This window comes from Polyodon spathula, chromosome 1 (genome assembly GCF_017654505.1).
Source record: "Polyodon spathula isolate WHYD16114869_AA chromosome 1, ASM1765450v1, whole genome shotgun sequence".
Classification (NCBI taxonomy): Eukaryota; Metazoa; Chordata; class Actinopteri; order Acipenseriformes; family Polyodontidae; genus Polyodon; species Polyodon spathula.
Window position 1 is genome coordinate 48,247,332 of NC_054534.1, and position 25,883 is coordinate 48,273,214.

The window sequence follows — 25,883 nt, forward strand, 5'->3', positions numbered from 1 at the left end:
TTGTGTTAGGAAGCAGTCATTTGTCATTTCCACCATTTCTATTTCATCCTTCGCGCTACCCACCGGGTTTTCCCATTTTATTTGGGGGAAGTTGAAATCCCCCATTAGTATGGCTTCTCCTTTGCTACATGCATTTCTAATGTCATTGTATAACAGATTATTGTGCTCACCGTCTGAATCTGGCGGTCTATAGCATGCTCCTATTATTATGCCTTTTGAATTTTTGTCTGTTATTCTGACCCATATTGATTCGGTTTTATTTTCTTTGTCCAGGTTTAACACCTGGGCTTCAAGACTGTTTCTTATGTATAGCACTACCCCTCCTCCTCTTCTGTCCTGCCTGTCTTTCCTATACAGTGTATACCCACAAATATTATATTCGTCCCCATCACTCTCAGATAACCAAGTTTCTGTAACACCTATCACATCATAGTTACCTGTTAGTGCAGTAGCTTCAAGTTCTAGAATTTTGTTTCTGATACTTCTAGCATTTAGATAAATACATTTAATGGTTGTCTTACCTGAGTTGTTGTTCTTGTTTTGATGCGGTCTCCCTTCTGTTTTTTTGTTGATTTCTCCCCCCTTCCTTTCTAGTTTAAATGCTTCCGAACCTGCTCGAGGATCTTTTCTCCGAGTAGACTAGTTCCCTTGTTATTTAAATGCAGTCCATCCCGTCTATACAGATAGTCCTCGTTGTAGAATGTGGTCCAATGATCAAGATAGGTGAAGCCTTCCCGTGTGCACCACGTCTTCAGCCATTCGTTTTGATTAATTATTTCCAGCTGTCCATATGGTCCTTTGCAAGGTGTGGGTAGTATACCAGAAAATACCACAGTTTTGGTTTTCTCTTTTAATTTCCTTCCTAGCTCTCTGAATTTATTTTGCAGGGATTTTGGTCTGTCTCTTCCAATATTGTTTGTACCGATGTGGACGACTACTACCGGGTCGTCTCCTGTTCGTTCTAGGAGCCTGTCCACGTTCTCAGTGATGTGCTTGACCGAGGCTCCCGGAAGGCAGCACACTGTTGTAGTAAGGGGGTCCAAACTGCGAACTGAACTTGCTGTGTTTCTCAATATGGAGTCCCCAACAATCATGACCTCCCTTCTTTTTGCTGTCTGGTCACCACTGTCAATAGGGTCCTGGATGTTGTTCCTTTCATTCTCTTGTTGTTGGTTCTGCTCATCATTGGCCTGGGGCTTTAGTGAAATGCATTTTGATTGGAGAGTCATCAATTATGTTTATCCTACGAATATTTCACTACAGTTAATATTTTGTTTATTTTTGGGCTTATAAACATTTTGGAAGATTTTGTATTTCTGGTAAGCTTGTACTTGTGATCTCCGAATCTCCACCAGAAAAAAACAACAAAAAACTCACTCTACTAGCTTTCTGTCTATCTAACTTTGCTTTCATTTTTGAAAGTATATAAAACCAACACTGATTGATTGCTGGAGCCTTGTTTAAAATGCTTAAAATGGGAGTCTAATGTAATCATTAACCTTCAAGGTCGTTGCGTCCATAATTGCAGCAGACACGAAGGAAAAATGGCGCTGAGATCTGTGACCATTGTCCTTTATACCCTCGGGGGCAGGGCCACAACTGCGTCACAGGCTCACTGAGCAGCTTTCGTATACAATTTTCAAATACCCATTTGTTAATGCTACATTTCTATTTCAGAGAACCGGGGTTATGATAATAACTTAACATTTTATTTGTTCCGCGGTGGAAACAGGCTTCTTTCAACAAGTACAAGTTAATCCAGTTTACTAACTTTAAATATATTATGCACAAATCACAGATTTAATATACTTTGTTTTATAAAACTGCTATAATATACTTTGTTTTATAAAACCTTGACATTCCACCCATTTTATTTAATATATTTGGGGATGAAACTCCAGAGAACTGATACAGCACCAACTTCCCTACACAATGTTTGCAGATATCTATAGTTATTATCTATGTTATTTTTGTTTTGAAATAAAAAAAAAAAACTCAACTGCTGTAAAAACTACATATAAAAAACATCTACTAGCGAAACAAACTAGTGCTGCTTCAAACGTACCTAGACACAAAGCGATTGGGACTGACCGTTGTGAAATTACACTGCAAATACTACTGGACTGATCTCCCTTTTGCTGGATTTTTCTGGAATACTTCATTCATTTCCACTGTGGATCGGGTGAGATCAAAACTAATTACTTTTTTTTTGTCTTTCTATCTTTTTCGATGTTTTAAATTTGAAATTTATGCTTCAGCTGCAGTGTTTTTTTTTTTTACTTTGGAGGACTATTGTTCTTTATTCTGCATGATCAAAATATACTCCTCTGATTGAACAATGTATTCATTACAGTTGTAACTGAAAAAACCTAAGAGCAGTTTAAACAATAGGTTTGTGTATTGTATTGCACGCTGCATCATTAGTACAGTATCAGGTTTTTTTGTGAGGGTCTTCTTTGTATTAACTGCTATCAGTATATATTAGTGTAACTGCTGTGCTGCATACTATTTTTTGTATAACTTTGAAAAGTACAGTGAAGTCCTTATTTAACCAGGAACCCTTTGATCTTATTCACTAACATGGGATAAAAATTGCTTCATGTAGATGTAGGCTGTTACAGTAATCCACAGTAGACACATAAGATTACATGAGGCACAGCTACATGAAAAAGAATAAAACAAAGATGAAAAAATACTAAAAAGACTACAACATGGGCTGATAATGTATTTAAATACTGTATTAAAGAAAGAAAATATGGATTAAAATGTTAAGGAAATAAGTCCAGAAAGCCCCAACAACATTCTGAGGGAATTTTATGCCAGTGCAAGAAGTTGACATAAAAGCCTGTTACCTGCACCCACTGAGAGCTCCTCAGCAAATCCTGAACACTAGAGCATACTGGCACTCCTGTGAACCGATGAGAATACATCTCCTCGCAGAAATGATACCTAAACTAAGCAACAAAGCCAATCTCTCGCAACGTTATACAAACCACTACATGACAAGTACAGCGGTGTCGTGCACCTGCATTCAGAAGCCGGGCTGCATCAAGGGAAATAATGTCTGTAACTGAACATCAATCTCAAAGCAGTTTGCTAAGATACTGGACTCCAACACTGCAAAACAAAAAACAGCAAAGTTCAATTTTATCACCAAACTCACCTCTAATCTGACTCAAGCCTCCATTGCAGCTGTGCCATTTCCTTCCTTAGTTTCAAGAAACTTCAGAAAGAATGTCCAGAAAAACTTTACAAGATATTCTGCCCTCTATTTATGAGATGCTGCTTTCAATGCAGAAATTCACAATAAATGGAAATGTGCAGTTTATTTATAATTAATTTAAATAAGTAAAACTTAAAACTAATTATTGAATACAAATTAATACATTTTAATGAATAATGAATGGGAATGATTTATAAAGCATTTGGTTTTGTATTGGGTTAAAAAAACAAAGGGAATGTAAGTTATAACAGTATGCAATAGATTCAATTATGGTTTTCACTCGCTCTAAATCGGAGAAAAGCCATTTGCGAAAAATATAAATACATGCAATCAACGTAAAATTCTGAACCACAATACTTTTCATTCTTAGTTCCATTAAAACAAATATTTCTCAACATCAGCTATTGCATGTATTTTATATTTGACAATGGCTAGAAGCAAGATTCCACTAGAAAATGAGGTTTGATATCCTCATTATTATATCCTGGATACTGTATTTTCTGGAATAGGAAACTAGAGCAGCAGTTCTCAATCTGTGGTTCGCGGACAGCTCTCTCCAGGTGGTCCGTGGAAAGGTTACATAATTAAAAGTAAGCGGCAGCATAGTTTATACATCCCATTGCAAACCCAAAATTTGAGACCTTAAAAAGTGAGCTACAGAAGCAGGAAGAAAATGCATTCATGGAGGATGTCTCCAAGTTAAAAGGTCTAAGGTCTAAGCGCTCAGTGTTTGGAGTGTTTTAAAATTGTATTTTTTACTAGGGAGTTTTGTGCTCAGGTGCACTCAACACAGGCGCTTGTAAAGTAAAGGATAACACATGAAAGGACATGCTTTGTGTTGTATTACCACCAATCAATCCGTATGTTAATGCAACACAACACGCAAGCCCTGGAGTGTGTTATCAGATATGAATGGATAAAATAAAAAAATATATATATATATTTCAGTTTTGGAGAAAAAAATATACCCTCAAGCAAAGTTTTATTTTGTTGTAAACATTAAACTGGAGGTTTTCAACGTTTTCATTTGTTGTAATTAATTAAAATGAATGAAGCTCCGTGCTGGTCTCAATCGCGCCATAAACAGAGCTGACATAACCCGCAATGTTAGCATTGTTAGTGACCAAGCATTTAGAAACTAACTGTAGGCACTGTATCTCTCTATGCAGACAATATATTGTTATTCCTCTAAAATACATCTAAGTCACTCCACCAAGCTCTGAAATTATTTGATGAATTTTGTTCAATTTCTGGCTATAAAATAAATTGGTCCAAATCAGTCTTGGTGCCTCTGAACTCTGCAGATAAAATGTCCCCTCCTAAATCTTGATGTTCCTCTCCAGCTTCAGTCCACTGGTTTTACTTATCTGGACATTAAGATATGCAATCATTTTCAACAAATGTGCAAAGAAAATGTTATACGTACTTTGACTAAAATCAAACCTGACTTACTTAGATGGTCACCCCTGCAGCTCACTCTGCATGGCAGAATTTCAGCTATAAAGATGAATGTTCTTCCACTAATCAACTTGTTGTTCTCCATGCTTCCCTTATCACTTCCACCTAACTATATAGAAGAAATTAATTCCACATGCTCTAGTTTTATATGGAATGGTAAGTGCCCAAGAATTAGATTAGCAGAACTGCAGCACCCCAAAATATTGGAGGTTCAGCCCTTCCAAATTTTACATTTTATTACTGGGCCTTCCAATTGAGAGTTTTCAAAATCTGAATGAACCCTGACACCCCTTGTGTACGGAGATCAATGGAAGGGGCGATAACAATGCCGATCTGACTACAAGAGCTTCCCTTTTGTAGTCTCAAAAAACGAGTGCTCTCTCTTTGAATGGGTCCAGTTATATCTAATGCAATGGATGTATGGAAGAAATTAAATTATTTTCTTTTGGCATTTGACTTAAATTTCACAAGCTTTCATCTGTAAAGGCTAAGAAAAACTTTTGAATACTTATGCCAAAGGCTGACACCCACACTCCAAAGATCAGAGGTTGAAGGGCAGATGGCGGTATCTGCTGAAAAGAAACTTCTGTGATGTTAACTTAGTTTAGCAAATGGTTTTGACATGTTGTGTGCTTCACCTCTGCAAAAAATGTACTATAGTGGTGATTGAGCTGCCACACCTGGAAATAGCACAACCTGTTCATGTGTTACCTGAAAGAGGGGTGAACGAAGGGGCTGCTGGTCGTGAAGCTCTTGTTGAGTATTTTAGTGCTGACATGTGAAATACCACTGCTATGTATTTTGTTACCGTTTCTGGACTGTTTCATGTTGTGTACTGTGTGCCATGTCGAAAAGAATAAACATTCACAAATTGGTTTAACAGAAATGTCTTTATTTGTTGTAAGTACTCAAAATGTTTACAAAAAAAATTATTTTAACTATATAAATGTACACATATAACTTAAATGTATGAACTTAGAAAATATGCATTAATAACACTATGTAACACAATTTTTGTTCCTGGGTAGTAAGTGTTATTTCCTAATTACTTATGCCTCAAAAGTAAAGAAAATGGCTATTATTCCCCACAAACTTTGCTTTTGTGACCAGGACAGTGATATTTTGAAATTTACCTATTTCCAATGAGAAAACGGGCGAATTTATGTCTTTTCGTTCACATAAAGTCAGAAATAAACAACATATGAATCCAAATTAACATGTATTTATACTAAAGTAATACAAAAATGACTACAAAAGATTTAGAAGTGAGTAGTTTTTCGAGATTTACGATTATACTGTAAATCACTTTCACGAATCAGCCCTCAAATGTAGTCTCCCATCATGTTCTCGTTATACTGTCCTTGGTAGCGGCGTCCAGTATATCCTGGTGGAAGCACTTGCCTTGCTCCTCTGAGTATGCTCCCATGTTCTCCTTGAATTTATCAAGATGAGCATCAAGGATATGGACTTTGAGGGACATCCTACAGCCCATTGTGCCGTAGTTCTTCACCAGAGTCTCAACCAGCTCCACATAGTTTTCGGCCTTGTGATTGCCCAGGAAGCCCCGAACCACTGCGACAAAGCTGTTCCAAGTCGCTTTCTCCTTACTAGTGAGCTTCTTGGGGAATTCATTGCACTCCAGGATCTTCTTTATCTGTGGTCCGACGAAGACACCGGCTTTGACCTTTGCCTCAGACAGCTTAGGGAAGAAGTCTTGAAGGTACTTGAAGGCTGCCGACTCCTTATCTAGAGCTCTGACAAATTGTTTCATAAGGCCCAATTTGATGTGCAGTGGTGGCATCATCACCTTCCGGGGGTCCACCAGTGGCTCCCACTTGACGTTGTTCCTCCCCACAGAGAACTCGGTCCACTGTGGCCAGTCCCGCCTGTGGTAGTGCGCCTTGGTGTCCCTGCTGTCCCAAAGGCAAAGATAGCAGGGAAACTTGGTAAAACCACCTTGGAGACCCATCAGGAATGCCACCATTTTGAAGTCTCCTATGACCTCCCAGCCGTACTCATCATACTTCAAGGCGTCCAGCAAGGTCTTGATGCTGTTGTAATCCTCTTTGAGGTGCACCGAGTGAGCCAGGGGAAGAGACGGGTACTTGTTACCATTATGGAGCAGCACAGCTTTGAGGCTCCTGGATGAGCTATTAATAAAGAGGCGCCACTGATTCTGGTTACAGGAGATTCTGATTGCCTCGAACAGACTGGTCACATTGTGGCAGAAGCAGAGCCCATCTTGATGGGTGAAGAAGCTGGAAAAAGGTTGGTGACGCTTCCTCTGATCTGCGACTTGCACACTTTTATCCAACAAGTTCCACTGCTTGAGCATAGACGTCAATAGCTCGGCATTGGACTTGGTGAGACCAAGATCTCTAATCAAGTTGTTGAGGTCTTTTTGGTTGGGGTAGTATGGGTTTCTCTCCTCAGCTCCACCTCTGAAATTGTCATCTGGAACTACAACGTCTTCCTCGATCTCTGACTTGCTGCTCTCTTCTAAAGACGGCTGCTCTTTCTCTGGAGGAGTGGGTACGGGGAGCTCATGGCAGTGTGGCACCGGGGCGATGGATGAAGGAAGGTCCGGATACGTGATAGCAGGTGCATTCTTGCCAGTCTGACGTTTGGAAGGGTCCACCATGCAGAAGTAACAATTGCTTGAGTGGTCAGTGGGTTCCCGCCAAATTCTTGGGATAGCGAACTTCATGGCTCTCTTTTCCCCTCTGTACCATCCTACAAAAATACATTTATTTCACCCATGACTAATGTGTAAGCAATTAGGAAATAACACTTACTACCCAGGAACCAAAAAAAAAAATAATAATAAATTGTTACACGGTGTAATGTAAGCATTAACACAAAACATAAGCATAATTTAACTTTATACAAAATTTACTGAATATTAACATATACAAACAGTGCTGCACAGGGTCTGTTCATTATTTAATCTACAGGAATATAGGTAACGGTTTATATTGTGTGGCTTAAATTACTATTAAATAGATATGCAATTGCATATTAAATTAATGTTAAATTAATATTTCACAAATATGCAAAAGCTGGTTTCTTGCTAAATGTTAACCAAATGTCAAATGAAAATGTAACTGCATATCATGTCCATTTCTATTATGTTTTGTTACCCTTGAAAATATGTAATAATTTCCCATTCTTTACATGTTTTGAATTGAAAATACAGTTAATCTGACTTAAATGTTAATGGAAAGTAACAAGGAATAATTGAACGTAAATTTAATATCAATTGCATATCTATTAAATATTAATTTAACATTAATTTAATATACAATTGCATATTTATTTGATATTAATGTGACATTAAGTTAATATGCAATTGCATATCTATTTGATATTAATTTAATATGCAATTGTATATCTATTTTATATTAATTTAACATTAATTTAATATGCAACTGCATATCTATTTGATATTAGTTTAACATTAATTTAATATCAATTGCATATTTATGTTACACAATATAAAGCATTATCTGAATATCTTTGGTATTTCTTGTTAGCAACGCCTCTCCAATTCTTCCTAACACAGATCATATTCAATGTCATGGATGTTTCCCTCTCCCATTCCCTTTGCTCCCAGTACAACACCATTTGCCGCTCATGAAAGTCACACTCAGCTTGCATGCAGTCGTAGTGCTTTGTATCTTGTGGCCTTTCCATTTACTGGTACATCAACCCTTGTGTGTTTTTTCCCTGAAAGAAATTAGAATTTTGAAATCTTTTCTAATTCTAAATACAGTACGTGAAGTGTAGTACGTTTTAATTCAGAATTGGAAGTGAAAAATAAGCCTTTAAAATACAGAAAAGAGAGGTTATCAATCTTGTGTATTGTTGCGTAAGCAATTTGAAGAAAAAAAACCTTGGTCTTGTAAAGCTACAGTTTATTGTTAATTGCACACTGTATATTAGCAATATCAGTAATAAGTACTATCAATAATATTAGTAATAAGTAATATCAGCAACACAACAAAATGTAGAAAGATGAGGAATTATTTAAACAATTACCAGTTGTTGTTGTCATGTGTGGTGTCCCAGTGGAGGAGAAAGTTTGTTGTATTGGACCTGCTGTCGATTTCATCTTCTGGCACTGCATCCTCTAGAAAAAAAACAAATGCATAAAAATTGAACATACAGGTTAGTATATCAAAATACAATCAAGGCTGCTTCCTGACTAATGTATTAGCTGCAGTCGCTATGGTTTTGTAACTCCTTATATTGCAAAATATAATGTACATTAAAAACTTTACTGTACTGTTACGTAAAACTAAATAGCACCAAGTTATCAAAATAACTTTTAAAAAACATTGCATGTAAACAGTAGGCATTTTTTTACTGTAACATTTTGATGACTTTTTTGAGGAATGTATTCTGACTACTAAGAAAGAGATCGTCTTCCCTTCAGCTAGTGGAGCCACCATTGCTTCCAGGATCTCTGTAGCAGAATTGAGAACGCCAACGCCAAGTGTTGCAGGTCGATGTCCTAATACAGACTCCATAATGTCGTAATATCTGCTTTTTTAAGATCAGCTCCACTTTTGTTGCTATGGTCTTTTCTTTTTTATACTCTTGTTTTAGTTTCTTAATTTTCTCCCAACACTGCTTGAGACTCCAGTTATATCCAAATTCCTTCATGTCTACCAAAATTTTGGCATACATTTTTATATATTCTTTTTTTCAAAAATAGTAACTCCAGTCTTCTTGATTTGATTTTAATAAAAACTGCTTAATTCCGGAACAGACAAAAATCCAGAGATACAATCCAAAATGTAATCAGGTGAACTGCAAGCAAAATTGTGAAACAAGCAAAAGCTACAAGCTGACACCCTGCATGACCCTTATCGATGTAACAACATTCAGGGCCCCGACATACAGATCTGCAGAGTTCTTATATACTACAAAAGCTACTCCCCCTTCCTTACAGCAGCACAAAAAGGACACCTTGTCTGTGAGAACCTTTTTTTGTCAGACGTGATCATGTTTTTAACACCTTTGCTAAAATGCACTCTTTATAGGGGAAATAACACCTTGAAAACAGGGATCTTCCGCCCGAGTTCAGAGGGTCCTGTACTTCAAAGTAACCGGATCTCATCCTGTTTCTCCAGACAGATGGCCTTTTGGCATTCATGGATCCAGCTCCTCCCTCTTTGCTTTTCACCAGTGACGGCTCATGTATACGGGCGCAAAGGGCGCCACCCCATCAGTTTAAATTAATAAGTAATAATAATGATCTAAATTAAACGATGGCTTCTATTATTAACATTATGATAACTGTTACCTGCGTTACAATAAATTATTTCTGTCACCCCTGCTGCATACAGTAATGAGGTGGGCGGAACAGATCAGATGCCTGCATTTCCAATTGGTTCTGGGATGCTGAACCCAGCGCCTGTGACAGTTATGAAAGTGTGTAGCTGTCGTGACTATAGTATGATATTCTAAACAATCAAGCCACTTTTAAAATAGGTGAAACATGTTTTAATGTCATGCTCCTGCAGAAAAGAAAGTAAAATAAAGTAAATCGTGAAGATTCGTCATTGATTGTCTGATTAAACCTGGAACCCTACATTTTTTTTCCCTCTGGACTAAAAGTAATACTTAAACACAGGGTGATATGGTTATTCATAGTGTATTCATATCAAATGATAGTTATTTACATAGCCTACTACTTCTGTAGGCCTATTTATTTGAATATACAGAAATTGGTAGCCTAGTATCTCTGGTCATTTATATCAAAGGCTTTCGTTTCAGTAATGTAATGCACAGTAGGAATTACACGAGGAGAACCGAAGAACACTTGAATACAGTACATCGAGTGTAAGTAGTATGCAATGTTTTTATGTTATATGTGTATTTGGGAGAAATACACGGCCCACCCCTCTCAAAGTTCACCAGCCGCCACTGCTTTTCACCCACGTCTCCATTGGCTCCCCTCTCTGGGTCCCTGAGCAGTGCCTCTGTTTGCTGCTGAGTGTCACCTGCGAACTTGCCCTTGTCTGCCTCCCAAAAATTTGAGGGGTTTGAAACATCAACTCTTTCCCAAGGAGCCCTCCCCCCTGGAATCACAATTTCCTCCTGCTGTCCTGCCTTGCCTCGGCGAAACACAGTGAATCCCACTTTTTGATACCAGAATGATGCTGGTGTGTGGGTGCCGCATTCGCTGTTGAATGAGAGGCAGGAGATCGAGACAGAAGTTGATGTTGATACGCCCAGCAGGTGAACAGGATTTATTTATGTATTCACAGTGAGAACAGCTCACTTGACACTACCAACAAACACACTTACCTGCTGATTAGATTCCACAGCTGGTAATCACACCCAGCAGACAGGCTCTCCCAGGAGTGTCAGGTACTTCCTTAATTATTCTTACACAATTACACCCAATATTTACCCATTATGCACACACAAAATCCACTCTTCATGTGCAGGGCTCGTATCCTGCCACAATAACCGATTATTTTCTAAGCAAAATAGTGACAATGAATGTGGAAATTACCAAGCCGAAATGGATGATGAAAAAAGAAAATGTAGAAAATGAAAAAGAGCAACCTGATATAGTCAACAAAGAGAAACTTGTAGAAAGTAAATTGGAAGAACCTCAAGAGGGGCACTGCGTAAAAAGAAGCATCATGATAGTGGGTATGATGTTACGTGGGAAAAAATGGAAATGGCTTTTTTACAGCAAGGAATTGGGTGGTATGATGTGCAAGCTCTTCAGTAAGCTGTATTGTTTATTGTGTGGTCTGCCGAGATAAAAAAAAAAGAAAAATCAGGTAGTGGGCGAACAAAAAGATTGAAAACCACTGATCTAGAGGAATTAATTACAGAACAGGTTTGAACAGTGAACAGTGTTAGCAGGTATTTTAAACACCAGCACTTTAAAATAACAAACATGTCCCTATCCCTTTAACATTTCAGGATACGAATCCAGAGGCTGTAGTGACTCTGAGGAGTCCTCGGACATAGATTCCTCCCAGGAGATACTGGCTGATTTCCACACACACAAAACAGGCCCTGAACCTTTTTACAGAGTGGAAGAGGATGAGGAACAGGAGGCACCTCAGCAGTCCCTGCGGGGTGAGGGTGGGGGAGTAGAGACAGGAACTAGGAGCTTGGAGGACATCGAAGAGAATGCAGGAGACATCTCAGAGGCATCAGACTCTTGTAGGACTGAAAGCCGTGAGGACTCAAGGATCAATTTGAGCTTCTCCAGTGATTCAATAGATGCTCTGGAGGAGGATGATCTTGTGGCCTGTTCTTCAAGCTGGCCTGAGTTTCTCCAGCTCCACGACACATACCTGTTTCAAAAGCTTCAGCAGGACAACCAACAAGATGGAGAAAATGAAGCCATCACCACAGAAGAATGCCCAGCTATGAATGATACTTCACTCTGCTGCTCTCAGCATTCAGAGATGGCCAGATCCTTGACTGAGCAACCCAAAGCGCTACATGACCAGCCTAGCCTGGCCGAGCAAACAGGAGGAAATGACCTGAACTATTTTACCTTTGACTCCATGTTTACATTTGAGGAGGACACCATGCAGTATTACAACCTATGTGCAAATATCACACCAGATAGTGCTTTGGACAAAAACTTGTTTACAAGGCTGGGTAGCTCAAACCCAGCTAAAATACTGCAGGCCACCACAGAGCAGAAATACACCGTGAATGATGAAAGAGAAACACTCAAAACCTTGGTTGATGTTATGATTCTAGAGCCTCCGCCAGGCTTTGGGGATTGCAGCTCTGACGAAGAGTTTTTTGATGCACCAGAGAAACTCACCCCAACAGACACTGTGGCTGGACTAAGAGCTGAGAGAGCTATAGGTGAGTCTACATCTTGCAAACTAGACAAGAGGCTTAAACAGAACATGCACAAAATAGAAGACCACCTGACTGAAATTACTTGTTACTTGAGCTGGACCACTTAAATACTTATAAAGATCAGAATAGGATTTCTGAAGAGATTAGTTGAAGTTTTTTTTCCCCACATGTCAGTGATGTTACAACTTATTAAAATCAGGAATAGTTATTCACAAATGATTCTGAGATGGTTAGTAAAGAATTTTCAGCCGTGTTTTATCTTAGTGATAAGTGTAATGTGTCTGTTATAACATACTGTATACATAGTGTTCTGCATTCTTTTATAACGTACTGTATACACAGTGTTCTGTGTTTTAGTTTTTACCTTTAAAAAATGTTTCCAGGTATTTTTATGAGTTTATTTTAAATATATTAAAATAGGGATAATCGGTTAAAAAAATAAATAAATAAATAAAATTAAACAAAACTTTTAAAATTTAAACATGGGTAAAAATCGGTAGGAAAAAATCTCAGTATACACACTTTACATGTGGAATATGATGCGTAGCAGTTCTGGTTTCTGATTAATAATGTCCCTGGCATGTACGATAAAGCACAATCTGCAAGTTGAATCCACGTTTTCCCAAGTTGGTACTTTGCGAACGTTTGGGCAATCATTATGCTGACGGAAATAGTATCTACAGAAGTTATGAACATGACATCAGTACAAAACAAGCCAGGTTTATTCATCTTTAAATCATAAAAAGAAAAGAAAATTGCAGCACTGTGTCAAAGTCATTAACACAGTCATTCTGCACTCTTGTTTTTTAAAGCATGTAAAAGCCACATAAATGGATTGGTTGTCTCTCAGTTTACTTTGTTGTTTTAGTTTAATGTGCCGCTAATTTTTCAGTATGTTCTTTTATTGTCAGTGTGAACATGTGCCTCAATGCAGCAGTATGCAGCGCTGTGCATCCTCTGCCTTATCTGACCCACTCCTGTTATTTTTGCTTTCTGTTTACTTCGAAACATTTGTTTTCTTTTGAATATTCATAAGATGATTTAAGTTTTCTCCCCATTCCTCATCCACTAAAAATATTATATTTATATATAAGTATTTCAATTTAGTTTTTGATCAAGCTAGTACTTACTATGCCCGGCAATTGCCACAATAATCAGACTTAGATTGGCCAGCATAATCAGGTGATAATGTGTTTGTGAAGTAACAGAGAACCACGTTTGAACGTTATTTGTCCTCTAGTGTCTAAACGTGTATCCTAGGATACAGTGTAGGGCTGCTTATTACAATGTCAGAGTAAAAATAAAACAGCAATTAAATCAAAATATTGTGTATTTCTTAGAAAATAGCACTGGGAAAATATTGAATAATAGACAAAAATCAGGTATAAATCAATAAAAATCGACGTGCAGTAAAAAAAAAAAAATCTTGTAATTTTTCGATAAAATTCAGAAAACACCGGAAACGCTGAACACTATGTATAGAGTATGTGATGGTTGTTTAACATATTCTAAATTTCAGAAATTCTTCTAAACATCAGAACAAATGTAAATTAAAAAAAAAAAAACATCAGTGGTATTTTTAGGACAGTGCACAGTAGAAATTAAACATTTTATTCACAGAATGCTTATTTACATTGCATTTTTTTCATATTTTCCACAGATGATGTGGACATCTGCAGTACTGATGAAAGTAACAATGCTTTGCTGAGAACAGTACGCTTCAGTGATATTGGAACAACTGTTGCAGAAAGGGAAGAAGAGAAGAAAAGCAAAAAAAGACGTTCGTTTTTGGAAACAGACTACACTTCCCAGGTATCTTTCCCCTCAGAGGCTCCCAGGAGCAAGGAACAATTGTGTTACTACAAAAAGGAGGCCTTGACCTCTCATGAGAACCTATCCCTAACCACATCATCTCTGAGGAGCACAGAGGGCGAACCAGCCTTCCTGGAGACCAAACTAATCACTCAGCGGGGGTCCCAGAGGCCAGCTGCTAGCAAGAAGCTTTCCTCCGAGCTGATGGAAATGGAGCCTGACACCATGGAGACCAAGTCTGTGACTGAATCTCTCAAAGGAATGTCATCCATACTGGCCATTCGCTGCCAGAGTGATCCAGAGAAAAAGGAAGGATCAGATGGAAAAGCAGGGGACATGAACAAGAAGCTATTTTTACATCACATGTTTACAAGCACAGATGACGGGCAAGCAAATTTCTTTAAAGACGATAACATGGAGCGAGCAGAGGCTATTCACACTGAATGGGCTTCTGAGAGTGTCTCTCCTACAGAGACAAACAAAATATGCACAAACAACAGTCTTCCTTGCAAAGAGAATGAATCGGAAAGAGTATTGAACAAATATACTAAGACTGACACAAATCTACAAGGACCTGTCCAGAATGTAGATAATGGAATAGGCGCATTAGTTTTCACAGATGACACATTTCAAGAACTCAAGTATACTACCAGTCCTGTAGATGATGACCAGGGGGATGAGCATGAACAAACAACCCCTTCCTTTTCCGAAGTGCATTACCAGACCCCACTAGCAGATTTTTGTTCAGCAGATATCAGAAAAGGGGTTCCAGTGAGTCATGATTGTCTTCTACAGGTTGGTCTGGAGGCTTCTCCAGAGAGCTGCATCACCAGTGAACTCAATTACAATTTCAATGGAGTGTCAGGTGTGGTGAGCCGCCTGTCCACTTCAACCGTGAAAAATAAAATTCAAAGACTGCCCTTGTACTTATCAAAGTCTCGTGAAACAATTAGAGACTGTATAAATGGCTCCCCAAGAAGCCAGGGGTCCGGCAGCTCCCCCAAAACAGAACAGCCTGCTTATGAACGTAGCCAGTCAGATTCAACAGCTGATTGCACCATCAGTGAAGTGGGTGCTGCTGCTGAAGACTGTCCTGACCCACAATCCCCAACAATGATGGAAGATAAATCTGGAGCATCTACAGAATTTCTGGCCCCAGCAGAAGGTCATCTTGGCAAAGAAGAGTTTATCTTTCTAACTCACCATGACTTTGAACTGCCTGAGAGCAGCCTGGAGAATGTGGAACCTAACATGTTCAGTGGAACAAATACATATTTTGATTTCCCACCTCTTAAAACTAGCCTTGCATTAAAGAGCAAGTTGGAAGCATGTGACTGCCAGACAGTTTATGCTAATTGCTTCAGTAGAACAAAAAGCAGTTTTGATGATGAAATCACTGTTTTTGAGTATTCATGCAAGACATCAGTACCCTTGACCATGCCTCCTTCCCCTAGTAGCCATTATCTTGCAGAGAGTCCTTTGCTTTCACCCTCAGCTACTGACCACTCTGATAGATTGGAGGATACACTCAACCAGCTGAGGAACAACTCATATGGGATGCTGCAGGGCTTCAGTCAGCTTCAGAGCGACATCTTGGAGCTGATGAGGGTACTAAAGGAGAATCCAGAGAGCCGAGGACAGCACCACAAAGAGACGTGTGCTGTTCAGTTCTCAGAAAACAAGCACCTGCTCTTTGCAGAATGCAGAAAACTGATGTCCAGTTGTCAGAAGGTCATACGGGTTGACCAGAGGCCTGAGGATATGCTACAGATGCTTTCTGGGAGCTTCCAGACTCTGGTCCACCTCGCATCTGTCTGCCTCTGGTTCACCAACTGCATCCGCTGTCGAAAGCGGCACAATAAGGTTCTGAGCAGCTTGAGAGAGATTGTCAGCACCTACAAGGAATTCACCATGGCTGCTGAAAAGGCATGTGGGAGGAGCTGCCACGATTTAGCCATTAAGTTACTAGCGCGGCAGTGCACTGCACTTACTGCTAAAGTATTTTGCCTAACACAGCTCTTCAGAACACTGACATCCCTGTAAATCCAGACTACACCCAAAACTCTTTGAGACCTGAAGGACCAGCGCTTGCAGAATATCACAAATGTGTTGCCAGGTCTTTGCTGGGGGCATTGTTTGACTTTTTGACAGTTCAATGTTACATATTAAAATATTTCCCCAGAATTCACTTATCTTTTCCAGTGGTGGTGGTGGTGGTGGTGGTCCTCTAAGACAACTGCACAACTTAGTGGCACTGATTCACAAGTTACTTTGTCCATGATAGCCCAACCAAAATGCTGCAACGCATTGCCAGTGGGGGCCCTGTTTATATTGTTTTATAGCAGGGTGGCACTAAAGCACAAGAAGATGGTTTGCCCCCCATCATATACTAAAAGACAATACAATTGGCTTGGTTCAACTTGTATGGACTGCAAAAATTCATTATTACTGTCAGAATGTTTAGCATGGCTACAAGAAGCTTTATAATAAGGAAATAAGGAAAGGAATAAGGAAATATCTTGCACTAATAAAAATGCATATTAGTATTTCAATGCCGTATGATGGGAATGCATAGATAAGTAAAATATATAAATGAGACAATCTCCCTTCTTTCTTATACAGTACTTTATACAAATAATAAACATACACTAAAAAGAAGGTTGTTTGATGTACGTATTTGTGTACAAAGCTAAAGCTTATGATCGATATACAAAAGTTATGTAAAATAATAATAAACAAATTATATACAGGATTATATACAGTTTTGGTAATTAATGGTTCAATATGAACTTGAAATTATGTTTACTTTCTGTTGCTTTTCAATTAATTAATTTGAAAAAAAAAAGTCAAGAATTGGTTTCAGTTCCAGCAGGATTTCGAGAATCTGCATTTGTTCAGAGTAATATGATCTTGAACACATTGCACATGCTGAAATGTATGATTGAAATAGAAAACTGCTAGAGGTCAGCAATAAATACCCAAGTAGGTGTTCTTAGTAATTTAGAAATTAAATCCTGAAACTCTTCCATGCATAAATTTAAATCTATTTTTTTGTTCAAATTATCTTCTGGCAGGTTATATATTAGTAACCGAGCTTGCTACTCTTGGCGGTTCGTTGCCCCTTTAAAACAGTCCCAGGACACAGAAATTGACTGTTTTGGGGCTTACGCGCTATTTTTAATAACACACCAACAACGAAATAAACAAAACAAACACCTAGCTCCCTCAGAGCACTAACTAAACAGATGCAGGTTGCTGACTAACGCGCAGGACAGCTAAGCTGTTTACCTGACATATAACACGAAAACAAAAAAAGCACAAATTATCAAACACAAGGTTTCACACTACCTTTTTACAATTGAACACAACTGGGCTCTTCACACAGCAACCCTAAGCAGACTGGATAATTAACAATAAAACAATTAACACAAATATCGTTAAACTAATAAATAAACCTATTTATTTATTTATTTGTTAGTTTTTTCTAGCAGGGAGGAAATTAACCCTCTACCTGCCTGGTGTTTGTTTACACTATATATATATATATATATATATATATATATATATATATATATATATATATATATAGCAATAAGAAACACAATGACACTGCTGGTAGACTGATCAATTAAGTAATTGATTTCAATGTTTGTCAGTTGCTAATTATCCCATACAAAGTGGAAATAGTGGAGGCAGTGTCACACTTCAATTTTTTTCATATATTTCAAGAACATCTTATCCAATTATCATGAAACTTGGTGTGAATATTATTTAGCACAGGGGTGTCATTTGTTCAGTTTGACATACTTAATATTTTCAAGGTCTTTTACAGTTGATGGTTTTAAAAATGCAATTGATTCAAGGTACTCTACCTAGTAAACATTTTGAGGCCTGAAGAGAAGTGTTAAATGTGTCCACTTAATCAAATAATTAGACCAATAAAGTAACTGACAGCTTGGGTTGAACGAAAGCCAGAAGACACTACGACCCTCCAGGAACTGAGTTTGACACTGTGTAAGGATGTGGGTATTCACTGACATGGCAGACAGGTGTATTTGCAAACACAGCACAGGCGCCCAGTTTTATGTTTCTTTTTCTTTCTGCAGTGCTTTATTTTAGTCCACAGAGGGCGCTGTTTTCCGTGGCCTGTATACTGGCAATGGTAATCAGGACCACAGGGTTACCAACACAGGTATATGGATGCAGGTTCGTGCAGGCGCAGTCACAGGTGCTCAAAAATAATAATGAAAACAAAAGGCGAAAAAAAATGGAAAATAAAACAGTAATAAAACTACAAAACAAAAGTGCTGCTTCCTCGTATATCTGCACACGTCCCCTCGGGTACATAATACTTTATTTTATATGGTCTTCTTTCTCTAGGCTGGCTGTCTTCCTCAGCCGTGCTTGCCTAGTTTAGTCACTCGCTCCAACCACTGGCGTTACTGCCTGGTCTATGTTTACACTGGACTTCTCAGCCAGCGTCTCTGTGTATTCTCAATCACGGCCACCTGATTGCATAGCACTGGCTTACTACACAGCCTTCACTTCAAAGCGAGAAAGGCTGTCTGGCATGGCTTCATCCACTGAACTGAAAGAGTGCACCTGGGTTTAGGGCAGCCTTCCAGGTGAGGTCTGTCAAGGGAGCAGCTAGTGTGGCGAAGCTCAGGATGAACTTCCTATAATAGCCTGCTAGTCCCAAGAAAGAGTGCACCTGGGTTTTGGTCATAGGGACCGGACAGTCAGTCAAGGCTTTCACATTAGCAACCAGTGGTCTGATCTGGACATTTCCTACTTGATACCCCAAATACTTCGACTCACTCTTCCCAATGGCACATTTCTTTGGGTTAGCAGTGAGCCCCGCCTCCCACACATTGCAGTACCACCGTTACCTTACCCAGATGACTCGGCCAATCCTCACTGTGGATAACCACGCCATCTATGTAAGAAACAGCGTACTACTGATGGGACCGCAAAATGCGATCCATCATCTGCTGGAAAGTGGCTGGTGGTCCGTGCAATCCAAAGGGTACGGTGCTAAATTGGTACAATATAAAGGTAGTCTGAAATGCCGTCCTCTTTCTGGATTCCAGGGTCAGGGGTATCTGCCAGTACCCTTTTGTTAAATCCAGTGTCGTCATAAAATGAGCCCTGCCTAGACACTCCAGCAACTCATCTACCCGGGGCATAGGATAAACGTCAAACTTCGATTTTTCATTAACTCACCTGAAGTCAATGCAAAATCGAGTTGACCTGCCCGGCTTGTCCACTAAAACAATCAGACTGTTCAAGTCACTTTGGGACTCTTCTTTTACACCCAGTCTGAGCACCTCGTCAATCTCTACCTTTATTACCTGCCTTTTGTGTTCAGGAATGTGGTACGGCCTCTGGTGAACTTGCGCCCCTGGCTCAACTTCATTGTGATGGTGTGCTACTCGAGTTTTCCCCGGGACGGGACAAAACACATCAGGAAACTCCGCCACCAGCACCCGAGCCTGACATTTCTGTGTTGGTGTCAGATTATCTGCAATCTGTAACAACCCCTTTTTTGCCAACACAGAAAGATCAGATCCCAGGTCTGTGACATCATCTGCTTGCGCCACTGAAAAAGCCTCCTGTTGCAACCAGGGCTTCAAGAAGTTTACATAATAAATGTGCTTTTCTCTCCGTTGCTCTGGCTAGCAGATCTCATAGACCACTGCCCCAATCTGGTGTGTAACCTCAAAAGGTTCTTGCCACTTCACCAGTAGTTTAGACTCTGAGCTGGGTAACAATAGAATCACTTTATCCCCCGACTGAAACGTATTTAACCAAGCAACCCTGTTATATTGGGTCTCCTGTCTGCATTGAGCCTGCTGCAAATTGTCATGCAACCATTTTCCTACAGGCTTAAGACATTTGCGCAGGTCCAGCGCATACCAGACAGTATTGGTCGAAATTATCCTGCTGTTCCTCTCACATTTCTCTGTCCAGATCGAGCACACCCTGGGGTCTCCGCCCATACAGCAGCTCGAATGGTGAAAACCCCGTAGAAGCCTAAGGTAGCTCTCTGATAGCAAAGAGAAGGGGAGGAATCAGCTGGTCCCAGTAGCGCACGTCACTGTCAATAAATCTGTGCAACATGTTTTTGAGGGTCGTATTAAAATCCTCCACAAGACCATCAGTCTGGGGGTGAAAAACTGAGGTCAAACTGGTCTTAATCCCCAAAAGTTTACATGTTCCGCAGACTAGCCGTGACATAAAGTTGGTGCTTTGGTCAGTCAGTATTTCTTTGGGGATTCCCACTCAGGAGAAACCCTTCACAAGCTTGTTGGTAACAGACTTAGCAGACTCAGATCAGAGAGGAATGGTCTCTGGATAAAGCATAGCATAATCCAAAATGACCAATAGGTGTGTGTATCCCACCTTGCTCCTTTCTAGCGGACCTACTATATCTACTCCAAATGCGCTCAAACCAAGCTTCTACTAGTGGCAACGGCACCAATGGAGCTCATGGGATGGCTCTAGGGCTAGCTTTCTGACACTCCCCACATTGTTCGCAAAAATGCCTGACGTCACCATCCAGCCCCTGCCAATAGAACCCTGTCACGAGACTCGTTTTGGTCTTGTCTCTTCCCAAATGACCAGACAGGGGAATAGCGTCAGCAAGCTGAAACAAATCCTCCTTAAAGCGCTGAGGAATGAGCAACTGGTGACGCACTTCCCCCATCTGGGGTAATTTGTCAACACGGTACAGAAGGTCTTGATTAATTTCAAAGTGAGGATACGTGGCAGCACATCTGGGCTCGACCACCCGACCATTAACCACAGATGTTTGGTCAAAGAGCCTGCCCAGCACATCATCACATCCTGGTTTGAGTCAGGAGTCACGAGAGCGAGCTAAAAAATCCACTCCCATGGCTTCCAGCTACGGATCGGGTTGGTACTGAGCGGAGGCAGCCGAGCCAGACCCCTGCGCTGGCTCCGCGGCCTTCCACCCAGACTCCTCACCAATCACCCCCACCTAAGACTTATCCAACTCCCTCCATTGCCAGCCTTCATTCTTAGTGGCCCGGTGGTCCTGTTTAGTTTTGCGGGGTCTAAATCTATGGCAAAACCATGCTGGGTCACGAAAGGGGAAGATCTCTCCAATTACTTCCTCTTAGCCAATAGGGAGGACAGGGCTGTCACAGCAGCCAACCAATCTTTAAAGTGCTTGCAGTCCTGTCCCAGAACCACCGGCACTGGCAATCGAGGACCCAAAGCCAATTGTACTTGCGTCACCTGCTGGACAACTTTCAAATTCACATACATTTTGGGATAAGTGCGCACATCCCCATGAATACATTTAATATGCACCTGTCACGTTACTTTCTTATGCCCAGGTAAGATTAAGCTCTCTGAATCTGAATCTAAGAGAGCTTGGGTTTGTGTATCATTCATTGACACAGGAATCACAAAACCTGTCTGCTGGAGTGACTAATGGATTGGAACATACTGGTCAGGTGAGGTCACATCCCATAGTGGGGCAATCCTGGTCGATGTGGCTCACCTCCCAGCTTGTTCTACACATCAGTGAAGTAGTTTCCTGCCAGGAAGCTTCAGCAGGAGGGCTGGACGATAGGGTGGCCGAGCGAGACCCGGTGTAACACCACAGCAGCCCGTGGGTGACCCCACTCTGCCCCAGTTCTCAGGCCAGGAGCTCCCACCGCCACGCTCCAGCCAAAGACCTGGCTACCCCTTCCCCAAGTCCCTTTGCCCTCCCTGGGGCCAGTAGAGGGGATGTGCGCGGGACAGATTGGGACATGAAAGTAGGCGTCTTGTAGGTCAATCGATGTGAACCAGACGCCCGGTTGGATGGACTGGAGGATACGCTGTGCTGTCAACATGTTAACTTCCACTGTTGAGGAACAAGTTGAGGACCCTGAAGTCCAGAATTGGTCTGAAACCACCATCCCTTTTGGGCACCAGGAAGTACCTGGAGTAAAAGCCACTGAGAGCATCGCTCACTTACCAAGCGTACAGTGTTCTTCTGTTGAAGACTGATAATCTCCTATTGAAGGAGTATTGCTCTCGCTGGTTCAACGGTAGTGAGGATCACACTCTTGAAGGGTGGCAGACCTATGTGGAATGGTAGAGCATATCCATGTCTCATTGTCGATAGCACCCAGGAGTCCTGGGTGCAGCCTTGCCATGGGTCATTGCCATTGGTCAGTCCAGTTGTGGGGGTTTGGTGGCAGTGGGGGCCCCTCAGGGCTGGTCTCCCTTGGACTTGGGAGGGGGCGGGTCTTTCTTAGGCCCCGGTCTCGGTCTCCAGCCAGAGAACTGGTTACCCCTGGCTGGAGGCAGTTCCTTGCCATCAGATCTGCCTCTGCCTGCTTGTGTGCTCTCAGGTGGAGGGCGCTGTTCAGGCCCTTTTGCCCTAGCAGGCTGTGAATGCCACCTTGGGCGCTGACAGTAAGCCGGAAGGTGTGAGAATTTGGAGGCGACCTCCATGGCCTTGTGGGACCTCTCAAGGCTCACATCAGTGGTCGTCCCAAATGTCTGCCCCGATGTAATGGGGGCATCCAGTAACGCCACCCTCTCAGTCTCCACGACCTTGGCTTGTGTCAGCTACAAATGCCGGTGAGCAGCCACCATCGCCACCAGCGACCTCCCTGATGCCTGGCCTAACTCCCCCATTAGGTCAGTCATTGCCTTTGCCACAGCCTGGAGCTCCCCTATGTCTGCCTCTGTGGATCTTTCCTGCAGCCTCTGCTAATTGGGTCTGGTAGAGCACCAGTATAGCTATGGCGTTCGCTGCTCTAACTGACAGCGCTGTCAATGTGTTCGCTTTCCTTAGCATGGCATCCATTGTCCTGAAAGGCTTAGATGGACAGATTGGGTCCTTATCCCCCTTGGTGAAGGTGGAACCTTGCATAAATACCGTGACCATGTCCCCAATAATGGGGAATATGCCTAGGCCAACTTCTTGGGCTCCTGCAGTATGCAGCAGAGACTCTGCTGTTCTGGAGGCTGAGGGTGCAGACGTTGGGTTGCTCCAGGAGGAAAGCACCAATTCCAGGAAGTCCTGGTACAAAGGAAAGGCTTGATGTGGTTGCCCTTTTTCTGGAGGAAGCGGTTCCCTTTTTCCTCCTGTTCTGCCAGCCAAGGAACATCCTTGGCTGCAGCTGCACGCTGCATTAGTGCCCAGAACTCTTCCCTCAGCGACACATGTGGCAGGGGCGGTAAGGAGTCCTCAGGGTCCGAGAGGTCTCATCTCGATGCCATGAAGGAGAGCTTGCCTGGGTAGGAGGTCTATGTAGTGGGGATGGGGAATGAGACTGTGGAAGTTGGGGCTGCCCAGTAGTAGGGGGCAGTCTGCCCTACGATTTTTTCTCCACAAGACCATTGAACGTGTGAAACGTGTTGTTTTTTTGTTTGTTTGTTCTTTTTAAGTTTTTTTATATAAATAAAATTAACTGAATTTTGAAGGCAACAGTGGTCATGTCCATCTTTTAAATGACATTGTTAGTGTGCGGCCAATAATATGCATTTTTGATAGGATACTATTGTCTTGCTTTGGCCAGCACCTCATTAATTACTAAGCATTGGAGTTGACATATGACTTTTTCCTTTTATTTATTTATATGTACACACATTGAAACTCTGATACAGTGTACTGCCTTGGGACCGTAAAAACAGTATGTTATAACCGAGGTATGTAATAATCAGATACATGCACATACCCGCCAAAACAGAACAAAAATCAAAGCCTAGTACAGTACTAATTGATTAATTTACATATGCAATGTATGTAGTATAAAGGTTTATTACAGAAGAAACAATATAAAACAATGTAACATGTAACTAGCACTGTACATTACTATACAGATACCTTGGATAAAGATGGTCAGCTAAATGATTTATAAAAAACAACAAAAAACATGTAATGTACTGATACTACTGTACTGTAATAAGTAAAGTACAGTAATAATAAATTATAGAAATAACAAAACTGCTAATAATAATAAAAAATAATATACAAGTCAATAAACATTACCATACAAACTGTCAGTTCAGATACAGTTCAATAATCATTGCCTGTACGCTTAAGGGATCAAAACCTGTTTAAAAGTACTTAAATCGATTTGCATCCACACTAAACACTGCTCATAACTGAGTTCAACAAACCGTTTGAAACCTACTCAGGAGGTAGTCTTGAACTCGGTTGTTGGCCTAACTGAGTTAGATAAACTGGTATAACTGTAATCTGGAAGTGAACTGTGTTTGAGTCTGTTTACACAGTATCCTCCAATATCCCCTAGTGCTTTGCAGTAGTACGTTGCCATAATCCCTATTTATATGAGACGAGAACAAAGAAATGACAAACCCGAATTAAAATACAGAAGGATTTAGTCTTGTCACAGTCCACTGGTACAGTCAGATATGCTGATGTACTGTAGTACACAAAACTTAAAATGTGTCCAAAACACTTTTTTAAATTATCTTACATCACATCATATATTAGCAAGTAATAACAGGAAGTATGCACTATTACGAAGTAAGAATAACAGGAAGTATGCACTAATACTGCGATTTTATTCGGTTCTGTGATACTGGTTCTCTATATCAGTGTGTACGTTATATCCCAGGTATGTTGTAAATGGGTTTCATTGTGTGTGTGTGTGTGTGTGTGTGTGTGTGTGTGTGTGTGTCTATATATATATATATATATATATATATATATATATATATATATATATATATATATATATATATATATAGACACACACATACACAGTGAAACTGTGATACAACGTATAGCCTTGGAAACATAAAATGAGTATGTTATAACTGAGGTATGTAATAACCAGGTACAGTACTGTACCTGCACAAAACCCCCAAATTTAAAAAAGTACTGTAAAAACTAGTACTAACTGATTAATGTACATATACAATGCATGTACAGCAGTAAAAATGTTTATTGCAGTAGAAACAAACAATTACTGCATGTAACTACAGTACTATACAATACTGTATTTTTTACATTCTGTATTTTTATATGTAGAGTATTAAATATGGTCAGCTAAATACAATTTAAAAAATAATGTACAGTATTGTAAATGAAAATATAATGTACCTGTACTGAATACTGTACTGTAATTAGTACAGTATTGTTAATTTACACATCACAGTATACTTGCATAAAACTACAGTGGCTTGGTACTGGATGTTTTGTAAATGCATTTTGCAAAACCTACTGTACTACTCACACACTTCTGCAAATCTGACTGATGTAACTTAAAAAAAGGATGGTGAGTAAGTAGATTCAAGAAAATGCAGAGTCCTTTTCTTCAATCAGTTGTTAGGTTTATTGAGACATGCAGGGATTCTGGTCCCAGGTACAGGACAAACAGAATACTCGTCCTTACAATTTTTGCATGACATTAAATACCCTTCTGTATAGATGGTCCACCTCCTCTTTCTCTGACATTTAACCAATAGCAAAGGTACAACACATTATTCTGTTACCATATATTTAAGTTAGTGTGTGTGTATGTGTCTGTGTGTGTAGTCT

General features: G+C 40.3%; 1 protein-coding gene across 1 annotated transcript in view; it reads left to right on the forward strand.

Annotated features, from left to right (window-relative positions):
* The window catches only part of LOC121320707 (FERM and PDZ domain-containing protein 1), a 195,530-nt gene extending 178,567 nt beyond the window's left edge, over positions 1 to 16,963 (forward strand). Inside the window, exons 15-16 of the mRNA XM_041259320.1 lie at positions 11,630 to 12,538; positions 14,196 to 16,963. Of these exons, the coding sequence (XP_041115254.1) occupies positions 11,630 to 12,538; positions 14,196 to 16,390 (3,104 nt within the window). The 3' untranslated portion in view covers positions 16,391 to 16,963. The remainder of the gene's footprint in view (positions 1 to 11,629; positions 12,539 to 14,195) is intronic.
* Positions 16,964 to 25,883: the final 8,920 nt, after the last annotated feature.